The 12,406-nt window shown below is 46.3% G+C and overlaps 1 protein-coding gene across 1 annotated transcript in view; it reads right to left on the reverse strand.

The window, feature by feature from the left end:
* Nucleotides 1-2,421: 2,421 nt before the first annotated feature.
* Nucleotides 2,422-12,406, reverse strand: part of LOC111958707 (zinc finger protein 407-like) — a 134,048-nt gene continuing 124,063 nt past the window's right edge. Inside the window, exon 6 of the mRNA XM_023979952.3 lies at nucleotides 2,422-3,857. Coding sequence (XP_023835720.2) covers nucleotides 2,968-3,857 — 890 coding nt within the window. The 3' untranslated portion in view covers nucleotides 2,422-2,967. The remainder of the gene's footprint in view (nucleotides 3,858-12,406) is intronic.

Below are 12,406 nucleotides of genomic sequence, written 5' to 3' on the forward strand. Positions count from 1 at the left end.
ACTAGAAAATACAGAATTGACTGTACATCTCTTCAACTGCCCTCACGTTCCAGGAACAAGACCACATAACATAGAAAGTAGACCGCAAAACAAACAGGTCCCTCTAATAGAATTGTACCTGCACGCTGTCCCCAGGACACAACACACAACCAGAGTGTATCAGTATCAGCGAGAATGCTAATACTGCCAAAGGGGCGGCAAAACGAATAGCAGAGACATTAAGAAAATGATGCACGGGCTGATATGTTTTCTATAGACGGTGAACTGAACAGAATTGCCATATTTATCATACTCAGAGAGATCCCAACCCCCTGTCCCTCTCCTCTCGCTCTCCCGTCTGCCCCCACAGAGTGATGGAAGGAGAGGGAGGATAGCCGCCCCTCCACCGGCCCTCTGCCCTTTTCCGGCTCGCCAATTAAGCTGCAGCGGCAGGTTTCCATCAGCCGTCTGCCTGTCGTCTCCAACGGACTCAGGCGAACCGGGCCTGTCAGGAAATGAACTCATCACTCGGTGACAGCTGCTAATTTCTCCCTCTTCCATGTCACACGCACGGCCTGCTGTAGCTAATAATGAGCCACCCGTCTCTGATTAGGAAGCCGCACAGGGTGGAGAGAGTGAGACACACGGCGCGCGCATACACATACACAAACATATTGCACGTACACACCACACACGCACAGCGATACACACCTAGAAACCCACACACCGTGACACACCTAGAAACCCACACACCGTGATGCTTCACGTCATATAATTGTGTTAACTGTGTGTTAACTGGGAGGAGAAAGCGTGAAAGGAGACAGCTAGGMTTGCAGGTTTTAGCTGAGGCAGGGCTGCTATAGTTCTGTGTAGCAGAGAGACATACAGTATGCCATGTGAAATTACARGCTCACCTTCCAACAGTGGTTATGGGGGGGGGGTTCTCTGCTGCTGCTCTTCTGCTCATCTCACTTCACTCACTCAATCCAGCTGTAATCCACTCCTCTCAGCCAGCCCACAACTCTCTCTCTCTCGCTGACACACACACACACACACACACCTGGCTGTGTTACATTAAACGGATGATCTCCCGATGGCCCCTGTGTGAAAGCCAGTCTTCGTCATTGTGTTCATAGCCGTCACGCTGGGCTCCCACTCACTCAATCAGAGCCCAGGCTGTACTACGGCCCGACGTGAATATTGATTCCCTCTTCCAGCTCTTGAATACTGTAGGGAGAAAGAATGTGTCTGTTCAACACAATGGAGGGAGAGAATAGGGGGCTGGCCGAGGGAGAGGCGGATTTATGATTAGGATGATGGTGACCATGATGACTGTAGTGACGGTGATAATGACAACGGTGATGATCATGATGATGGTGATTGGAAACACACTTGGTCAAAGCTCCAATGTCAGTTGACGCGTGGAAGTTCACGTGGTTGATGTGAATAGGAGATTGTATCACTGTCATAGAAAACGTGTGGTGAACTAGCAACCCTCCAAATGAAGACGGAGCTYTATTGTCATGAGTCAAACGCAAGTCTCATTACAATTTCATCTACAGAAACATATATTTACAATAACTCAGAGCAGGAAAACCAATGGAGAAAAATACTTATTAACTTTAATTGGATTATGATGATCAGAAACTCACTAAATGTTGTGTCATCTCTTCATGCTATTCTGCCAAAGCATGTTTCTGCGACAAATTCATTTGTCCTATTTTGTYGGTCAAAGGACACTCCCTATGAGAGAACTTATTAATGATGCGAAACAATGTCAGCACCGTGACATTTTGAGAACATCCTGAAAAASAGGTGGACTGCCTCTGGATTCAGACCAATCAGCATTCTGACCATATTTAGGAATTGCTGAAAAACAAAGTCAATCAGTGGACTGCCCCTGGATTTAGACCAATCAGCAGCCTGGATATTTTCGATGTCCAAAATGCTATTGGTCCTAGATTCAGCAAGGTATGATAGCAAGGTGTCTGTTATCAAAACAGACCTATTAATGTACCTTTTTAAATAAACAAACATTTTTTTTTTTTTTTTACTTACAAATGCAAACTAATTCACTACTTAAAGGAAAACTCCACCCAAAAACAATATTTTGGTATTTGTTTCATTAGTCCATTGTTGATATAGTACAGAAAGGTTTTGCATGTCAGCAAACAAGTTTTMAAGATATATAACTTTCAAAACATAGAAATACAGCTGGTATGATGCTAAATGATGMTGCCTTTTGCATCATACCGGCTGTATTTCTGTATTTTGAAAATGATATATGTTGAAAATGGATTGCTGACATGCAAAACCAACAATGGACTAATTAAACAAATACCAAAATATAGTTTTTGGGTGGAAATGTCCTTTTAGTAAAACCATATCAAATTGAAAAATAAAGCTGCTATTATTCTCCAACTTTCAACAAAACCAAACCACGCAACTTAAAGATTGTAAGTCTTTCTAGATAACGGGAACATTTCCCGTTATGTAATCTTAAAAGTATTATTTTTGCAATTGAAAATAGCCTATGTATTTCCAGTCTTCCAGTCATGACTCCAAAAACAAGTGGTAATTCTGGCGTTGGCCATAAAATGATGCAAATGTTAAATAATGTTAGCACCAAAGACTTTGCACCTCACTAGAACTCTATAGATGTGAATGTTATCCTGAGTTGATCGTTGCAAAACGGAGACAAAGCTATGTAAAAAACAAAAAACATGACAYTTTCAATGAAAGAGACAAAGAGGAAGACTCTTTGGGGCTTTAAGCTGGACATTTGGTCTTCACACAGGGAAGGTCTCAACTGCATTTCCTTGATTYATTGCATCCTTCCCCTCGCCTCCTTCTCCAACCCAATGGATGAAAAGGTCAGACAGAGGTCACTCCCCTATAACTTCTTATCCAACGGGGTTTGAGAAGGAGGTGAGGAGAGGACTCGAGGAATCAAGGAAATCCAGTTGAGATTCTCGCCACAGTCACCGACTAGTCCACCTCCACCTTCTCCAGAACCACATTGTGTGGCGCTCCATCCAGGTAGTAGACCATCCTCTCCCCAGCCTGGCCCTCTGAAACTCCCTCGCTCTGCTGGTCGTCCTCCCCTCCCTGGTGCTGGGTGTACATGGTCCCCTCCACCTGGAGGGTGTTGTCATCCAGCTCCGTCACGATGTAGTGGGTCCCTTCATCGTTGATGATCACCTGCGTCAGCCCCTCCTTCATCAGATGGCTGGCTGCAAACTGCAGAACCTCCTGGACCACCTGCTCATCCTGCACCTGCTGCTCCTCCCACACCTCCTCCTCCGTCTTCACCTCCATCTCCTCCTCTTCCTCCACCCGCTCCACGAGCTCTGACACAACTTCCTGGGTCATGACCTCTTGGCTGTCCTCTTCCTGCTGGCCCATCTCGCTGACGGCACTGAGGAGGGCATCCAGAGCCGTGGATGACTCCGACGCCATGTGGTGGTGCGTCGCCCCTCCCCCGTGACCTCCACCTCCGGCTGCAGACCCGCCGGACTCCAGCAGGACGTACTGGGTGGTGCCTCCGGCCAGGTGATGGGCCCCGCCTGCAGACACCTCCCTCCCCGAGGAGATGACCTGGCCGTCCTCGGTGATGTGGAGCACCTCGGCCACCTGGCCCGCCATGGCCAGGTCTCGCAGGGTGGCGGCGGCTGACTCTTCCAGGGCCTGGTCGAAGGCCAGCTCCCCACCGCCGTAACCCTGGATGATAATCACCTGCTGGACACCCTCCTGGCCCTCCAGACCCTCCATGGAGCCCACCCTCCGCACCGGGAAGTCCCCGTCAAACGCTGTGTCAACCTCCACGAACGTGGCTCCCTGGCCCTTTAGACGACACTCGAACGACTTGGACACGATACCTGGAAAAAACACAAGAGATTATGGAGCAGCGTTAATGGCAAAGCTGTCTGACGTCTGTGGACATTTTAGTTATTAGGACTATACTTATAGCACCAATGACCATTCATTCTTGTAGAAAATAGATACTAGGTGTTGTCCAATGACTATTGGCTATTCTGKAACCCCGCCCCCGTGTCTTCAATCGGGGTTGTTGGGAAAATGCTTTGTTCAAAAGAAAACATTGTACTATCATGTCTTTGTACTCCCTGACAGCCATGCAGCCAAAACACGTCAGATTTAGACATGTTTGTTTCATTGAACATGCCATACAAATAAAGGCATTTTTATGCCTTGGTCCTCCTTTCTTTTTAATGTCCATTCATTCTATTGTCCAGGGACATGTTGTCTCTYTATTTTCCCTTTATTCCTTTTTAAATCAAGTTCTGCAGGGCACTGGCAAGGTTGACGTAATAGCAGAGCATAACATWAAAAAATATCTATCTATAAATACTCCATTAACTTGATATGAAAAAGAATCTAGCGTGCAAATTTGTTAATAAAAAATAAACACTTTTCTTCAGAAAATAATCTGACAGAATATCAAGATATTCAAATGGGTGACAAGAGGTGGTGAGACGTCAGATGGTGCTAATTGATCCACACCATGCCCTGGCAGACCACAGGTTGCTATGGAGTTGCCAAGGCGATGGGAATGGTGTTAGAAATGGCATTGTTTAAGGCTGAGGGCAGCTCAGAGGATTCAGACATGCATAATCTATCCAGAGAAAAGGTTTTGGAGGGGAACAGGAGACACTCGCTCTCACACACTCACACACACACACACACTCACACCCTCACACCAAACCTGGGTCAAATATTTTCTAGGCAGGTGTGTTTGGTTCCATTGTACCGGGTTAAATGTAAATCAGAGAACAAGGTATTTGAAAGAATCTGACCCAGGTTTGCTTCACACACGCAACACTAAACTCAATCATTTATTTCTCACCGTCATTTCTATTTGATTTATCTCTTATTTTACCAGGTGGGTTGACCATTTGACGGCAAAGCTACAAAAGGACCTATGATGACCAGTGTACTAATGCACAGTGAACACACTGTAGCTACAGCATCGTCAACTACACCTAATCAAGATCGGGGACGTTGTGTATCCCAGTGACTAGTGTAACCAATGATAGTATGTCTGTGTGTCAGGAAACTGACCAATGGTCAGTTCTTCATAATCACTACTCCCATCACTCTCTGCCAAATAACAGTCCATCTCCATCCTCCACTGATATGCCTTTACAAAATAGCCCCCATCTTCACACAACCCCCCGCATGGGAAATTGTTGGGGGGGAATGATACTTTGTGCGTTCCCCGCAGATGACACGTAACATCAGAGGGAAATATAAGTGTAGATGACTGTGGCCAAGCGATGCCGGTTTCATTCCAGACAGAGGAGAGGAGAAGAGGAGAAGAGGAGAAGAGGAGAGCCCCCTCACAGAGAGATGTATCAGTCGTCCACTCCATGAGAAGGCCTCTTCGTTTATCAAAGTCAAGCCTGTATCCTACCACTGTTTCCCTCTGTCCATGTCTTTCTCGGTCTCGTTCTGTCTTCCTCTCATCTCTCTTTCTCTCTCCTTCTGTCTTCCTCTCATCTCTCTTTCTCTCTCCTTCTGTCTTCCTCTCATCTCTCTTTCTCTCTCCTTCTGTCTTTCTATTTCCCTCACTCTCTGGATGGATCGCATAATGTATTTAAGCACAAACCTGTAGCAATACATTTCTAAAATGAAATACAAAATCTCCCTAATCTCCTGAAGTACACGGTAGGTAGGCTATATAGCAAATAGAAACACATATTCGACTCCTTTCATGAGAAGTATGATGACACAATAGGAAACATAGCAAATAGCAAATCTCCACAAATCAGAGTGAACCCATTTAAAACCCATAGTCATAAATACTTTAGTCGGAAACACTATGGACAGTCTATAGAACAAGTGCTGCGAAGGGCGCCAGTCCCTCTGTATGGGAGGTTGACATTTAGAACAGCAGAGGTTACCTGTTTACAGAGACCCACTGGCCACTGCTAACGGATTATGCCCGACGCTGAACTGCTAAGAGCCGAGAGGCCGACAGGAGGGGACAATAACTCACTGCTGTGATGTTTTTACACATTACCATAAAACGAGTGTGTATGTGAGTGTGTGTGTGTGTGTGTGTGTGTGTCTGCGCTTATGTATGTGGCGGGCTATAGGAGGCATCGCTAGCGTGTGTCACATTATCCGTGAGGTGCTGTCTGCTGGGCCTAGGCAGCAGCCTGCCTGCCCGCTGAGGTTTATGGGGTGTCACTCAGTCGCCGCCGCCGCGAATCAAGTTAATGTTGCACATCCCATCTCTTCACTTGTCCCCGCACTCCCGGTGGAAGAACAACATTTGAACAGCGTGATTTGGCCCCGGACAGAGGCTGATGCATGTTTTAATATGTGTTTTGAGTGTTCCGAGTGACCGATTCCTTTAACAGCGAGTCGTGAGGACAGAGAGAGGCACACCGCATTATTTGCAGTGATTCCAAACAAGATGGAGGCTCCGGCGAGAATAAGATAGAGAAGAAAGAAGGGGAGCGATGGGAGGGAGGCTCTGATGTCGTTTCTCCAGACGAGAGTTGGCCTCCCTACAGAGAATGAGGGAAAAGCCACAACAGAGATGGAATGGGGAGAAAATAAAGAATAAGAGACATATAGTGTCAGAGAACGCAAGACGGACAAAACGACAGACAGACAGACAGACAGACAGACACACATACACATACAGTGTGCTCGCATACTTAAAAGACCTTGGAAAACGAGAAAATAGTACGGTTTGTCCATTTTGAGATGCCGTAGGCGCTATATACACTCCCTCAACATAGTCCGAATGAATCGCAGATCACTCAAGAAATCTGTCATTCACTTTGAAATGTTTTGCAGAAGAGATCCTAGTCAGGCGATTTGACGTCTAACTAGGTACTGTTTGGTGCAGTATTTCTCGAGTGAACAAAATGTGCATGATGTCTTCAGTGTAGTGTACACTACAGATGCAGCTATATATTGATCAGTGGATCAATGCCTCCAGCCAGCACAGCCTGCGGTGTTGGGTAGAGGAGGGGGGGTTCTAAGTGGCACTACTTCAGGGAGGAGAGGGCCGTCGCCTGGGAAGTGGTCAGACGCCACTTACCAGCAGTTAGAGGAAGTAACCTTAACACCGACATGCAGCCCCCACCAATCAATTACACAAGTCAACCATAACATTGTCTGAACTGCTTTAACACCGAACCTACAAGCATTTAGAGTGAATACGAGTCACCCTGGACACAGTGGACAGTCGGACCTGGATTGGACAGAAGCATAAGCCAGCCCAGTCAATTATACTGAATCAAACATGGCGGCACAATGACAACACTGTGACAAACACATGGGCTTCAAGATCAATTACTTTCAAACAGAATCCTTTGCCATCCTTTTACGTGCCGATTCCGTACAATTCGAGATATGAACCTGTGGGTATTTGATTTGTGAGGCCGTTTTACAGCTGACGCACAAGCAGGGTGGGTGGCGGTGGCGCTGTTGGGGCTTTTGAAGGTGACACAGCTAAGTAGTTCAAGTGTCAGAGAGAGCACGTATCCAGGTCACCACGGATGGGATGTGGGGGCTGGGGGACTAGAGGGGGGAGGGGGGCATGAGGGAGGGTTAGAAGAAGTCCCCCCCCCCTCACTACATGGTACAGACGACATGCTTGAATGAAGACCCACTACTCCTCTTCCTGTGTCCCTCAAGTCCAGGCAAGGAGAGACGGGGTGGGGACAGTGGGGAGCCAACAAGTCAGCCGTCTAGGGATGTGTTTCTGTCACCTGCTTTGTTCGGAGCTTTCATAGTTACAAGCTCTATGAATCAACGCCAGGGAGAGAGAGGGGGGACTGGCCTGGTGACCAAAAAACAAGCAATTACACCAGGATGAGATTGACACTAGGGGGATGAGGAGGAGAGAAAGATGAGAGAAGGAGAAGGAGGAGAGAGAAGGATGGAGACACACAGCACAGTACACACCCCAAGGACAAAACAGCTGTACATGGGAACACTGATCTTTCTAGCTCAACCGTATATTCAACAAGTAGCTCAAGAGAGGCACATCAGTTACATTCTTCAAGAATCAATGGGTTTCAATCCTTCATTTAAATAATCATAAACAATCATAAAAATCACAGAGTGGGTCTTTAGGACGTACAGTATAAATAAGGCATAGGGCTGCCAGTCAAAGGAAGAAGGCATATAACCAGGTTTGGGTTCAGTGTTGGTCACTCACAGTGCATACAGCCAGGTCACTGTCCTCCTCTCTCCTCCTTGCACTCAGCTCCATTTCTGCTGACTTTCCCCTGGCCAAGACTGGCTGACCCCCTGGTCACCCCCTGGTCACCCACGCCTCTGCCACCAGGGGACGGACGGTGGGGAGAATGTGGAGGGAGGGTGGAGGAGAGGGGGTAACCCTTGATAAAGGTGAGTTTTTTTGTGGGGAAGTGTCCGACCCTTTGTCTCATTCACCTTCCGTATCTGACCACCCAGGAAATGGGCGAGGACTGGACAATTCACTCAGAGGAATCCCAGACACACAGAGACACACACACATTTCACAGAGCACTGACTATTGGGTGAATTACAACCAAGGTCCAAGCTGCTTTCTAGCTGAGTTGCCGTTACATTATACATGTACCCTATAAGTCATCATGGGTTCTCTTACAGAGCACCGCTGAGAAAGCACACATACAGTTGAAGTCGGAAGTTGACATAYACCTTAGCCAAATAAGGTGCTTTGAGAGACTAGTCAAGGACCATATCACCTCCACCCTACCGGACACCCTAGACCCACTCCAATTTGCTTACCGACCCAATAGGTCCACAGTCCTGGACTTCCTGACGGGCCGCCCCCAGGTGGTGAGGGTAGGTAACAACATCTCCACCCCGCTGATCCTCAACACTGGGGCCCCACAAGGGTGCGTTCTGAGCCCTCTCCTGTACTCCCTGTTCACCCACGGACTGCGTGGCCATGCACGCCTCCAACTCAATCATCAAGTTTGCGGATGACACTACAGTGGTAGGCTTGATTACCAACAACGACGAGACGGCCTACAGGAGGGAGGTGAGGGCCTCGGAGTGTGGTGTCAGAAAATAACCTCACATCAACGTCAACAAAACAAAGGAGATGATTGTGGACTTCAGAAACAGCAGAGGGAGCACCCCCCTATCCACATCGACGGGTCAGTAGTGGAGAAGGTGAAAGTTTAAGTTCCTCGGTGTACACATCACGGACAAACTGAATTGGTCCACCCACACAGACAGCGTTGTGAAGAAGGCGCAGCAGCGCCTCTTCAACCTCAGGAGGCTGAAGAAAATCGGCTTGTCACCAAAAGCACTCACAAACTTCTACAGATGCACAATCGAGAGCATCCTGTCGGGCTGTATCACCGGCTGGTACGGCAACTGCTCCGCCCACAACCGTAAGGCTCTCCAGAGGGTAGTGAGGTCTGCAGAACGCATCACCGGGGGCAAACTACCTGCCCTCCAGGACACCTACACCACCGATGTCACAGGAAGGCCATAAAGATCATCAAGGACAACAACCACCCAAGCCACTGCCTGTTCACCCCGCTATCATCCAGAAGCGAGGTCAGTACAGGTGCATCAAAGCAGGGACCGAGAGACTGAAAAACAGCTTCTATCTAAGGCCATCAGACTGTTAAACAGCCACCACTAACATTTAGCGCCGCTGCCAACATACTGACTCAACTCCAGCCACTTTAAAAATGGGAATTGATGGAAATTATGTAAAAATGTACCACTAGCCACTTTAAACAATGCCACTTAATATAATGTTTACATACCCTACATTACCCATCTCATAGTAATACTGTACTCTATATCATCTACTGCATCTTGCCATCTTTATGTAATACATGTACCACTAGCCACTTTAAACTATGCCACTTTATGTTTACATACCCTACAGTACTCATCTCATATGTAATTACCGTACTCTATACCATCTACTGCATCTTGCCTATGCCGTTCTGTACCACCACTCATTCATATATCTTTATATACATATTCTTATCCCTTTACACTTGTGTGTGTGTATAAGGTGTAGTTGTGGAATTGTTAGGTTAGATTACTTGTTGGTATTATACTGCATTCGGAACTAGAAGCACAAGCATTTCGCTACACTCGCATTAACATCTGCTAACCATGTGTATGTGACTAATAAAATTGATTTTATTTGATTTGAATACATTTAAACTCTGTTTTTTTACAATTCCTGACATTTAATCCGAGTAAATGTTTCCTGTCTTAGGTCAGTTAGGATACCACTTTATTTAAGAATGTGAAATGTCAGAATAATAGTAGAGAATGATTTATTTCAGCTTTTATTTATTTCATCACAATCCCAGTGGGTCAGAAGTTTACATACACTCAATTAGTATTTGGTAGCATTGCCTTTAAATTGTTTAACTTCGGTAAATGTTTCAGGTAGCCTCTCACAAGCTTCCCACAATAAGTTGGGTGAATTTTGGCCCATTCCCCCTGACAGAGCTGGTGCAACTGAGTCAGGCTTGAGGTCAGGCTTTGTGATGGCCACTCCAATACCTTGACTTTGTTGTCTGCTAACCACCATACTTGTGGTCATTGTCCATTTGGAAGACCCATTTGCGACCAAGCTTTAACTTCCTGACTGATGTCTTGAGATTTTGCGTCAATATATCACATAAATTTCCTTCTCATGATGCCATCTATTTTGTGAAGTGCACTAGCCCCTCCTGCAGCAAAGTACCCACACAACATGATGCTTCCACCCCCGTGGTTCACGGTTGGGATGGTGTTCTTCGGCTTGCAAGCTTCCCCCTTTTTCCTCCAAAAATAACGATGGTCATTATGGCCAAACAGTTCTATTTTGTTTCATCAGATCAGAGGATATTCTCCAAAAAAGTATAATCTTTGTCCCCATGTGCAGTTGCAAACTGGTCCTTTGCTGTTGTTCTGGGATTGATTTGCACTTTTCGCACCAAAGTACGTTCATCTCTAGGAGACAGAACGCCGTCACCTTCCCGAGCGGTATGACGGCTGCGTGGTCTCATGGTTTATACTTGCGTACTATTGTTTGTACAGATGAACGTGGTACCTTCAGGCATTTGGAAATTGCTCCCAAAGATGAACCAGACTTGTGGAGGTCTACCATTTTTTTCTGAGGTCTTGACTGATTTCTTTTGATTTTCCCATGATGTCAAGCAAAAAGACTGAGTTTGAAGGTAGGCCTTGAAATACATCCACAGGTACAATTCCAATTGACTCAAATGATGTCAATTAGCCTATCAGAAGCTTCTAAAGCCATGACATCATTTTCTGGAATTTTCAAGCTGTTTAAAGGCACAGTAAACTTAGTGTATGTAAACTTCTGACCCACTGGAATTGTGATACAGTGAATATATAAGTGAAATAATCTGTCTGTAAACAATTGTTGGAAAAATTACTTGTGTCATGCACAAAGTAGATGTCTACCCGACTTGCCAAAACTATAGTTTGTTAACAAGAAATTTGTGGAGCGGTTGAAAAACGAGTTTTAATGACTCCAACATAAGCGTATGTAAACTCGACTTCAACTGTACACGAACATGCACACACTCACGCACACACACACCCTTCCACTGGGCATAGCACACTGACTTACAATATCTGTGCTAGTGAGCGGTCAGATCAAGCTTGATAAAGGTGCTGGGTTAGTTAGGCCTGCATGAGCCTCCGCTCTGAGGACTGACACATGGACTCATCACAAAGAGACAACAAAAACAGACTGTTTCAGTCACTCCTCCCCTCTCCTTCCTGCCTTCTCTCACTCTCCCATACACCTCTCTCTCTATCAACTCTTCGGAGATGGAACCTTTGATGCCTTAATTAGCCATGTCAGATGGTCCATGGATTTACTGGTGATGGCTACGTTCTGAAGATAATTACACGCCTTTCCCTTTCTCCGACCTCTCGCCATTCCTCCCTCCATCCCTGTGCCCCTCTCTATCCCTCACACTCCCCCACGACTCAATGATTCATTATGAAATAGAAGCAGATTTTTCCCCACGATTCAACATGGTGGTTACCACTGTAATTAAGCGGAAAAGTTTTCTATTCTTTGTTGCTTTGCTGTGTTGCTTGGAGAGAGAGAGAGAGCGGAGAGAGAGAGAGAGAAGAGAGAGAAGGAGGAAGAGAGCAGAGAGAGAGAGAGAGAAGAAGAGAAAAGAGAGAGAAGGGAGAGAGAGAGGGGGGGAGGGAGCAGAGAGAGAGAGAGAGAGAGAGAGAGAGAGAGAGAGGAGAGAGAGAGAGAGAGGAGAGGAAGAGAGAGAGGAAGAGGAGAGAAGAAAAAGAGGAGAGAGAAAAGAAAGGAGAGAGAAAGAAGAAAGGGAAGGGAGAGAGAAGAAGGAGAGAGATGAGAGAGAGAGGGGGCGGGGAAGGTAGAGGGGGCTACTATAAATCTAGAAAGTTGAGAGCATGA

This window comes from Salvelinus sp. IW2-2015, linkage group LG35 (assembly GCF_002910315.2).
Source record: "Salvelinus sp. IW2-2015 linkage group LG35, ASM291031v2, whole genome shotgun sequence".
Classification (NCBI taxonomy): domain Eukaryota; kingdom Metazoa; phylum Chordata; class Actinopteri; order Salmoniformes; family Salmonidae; genus Salvelinus; species Salvelinus sp. IW2-2015.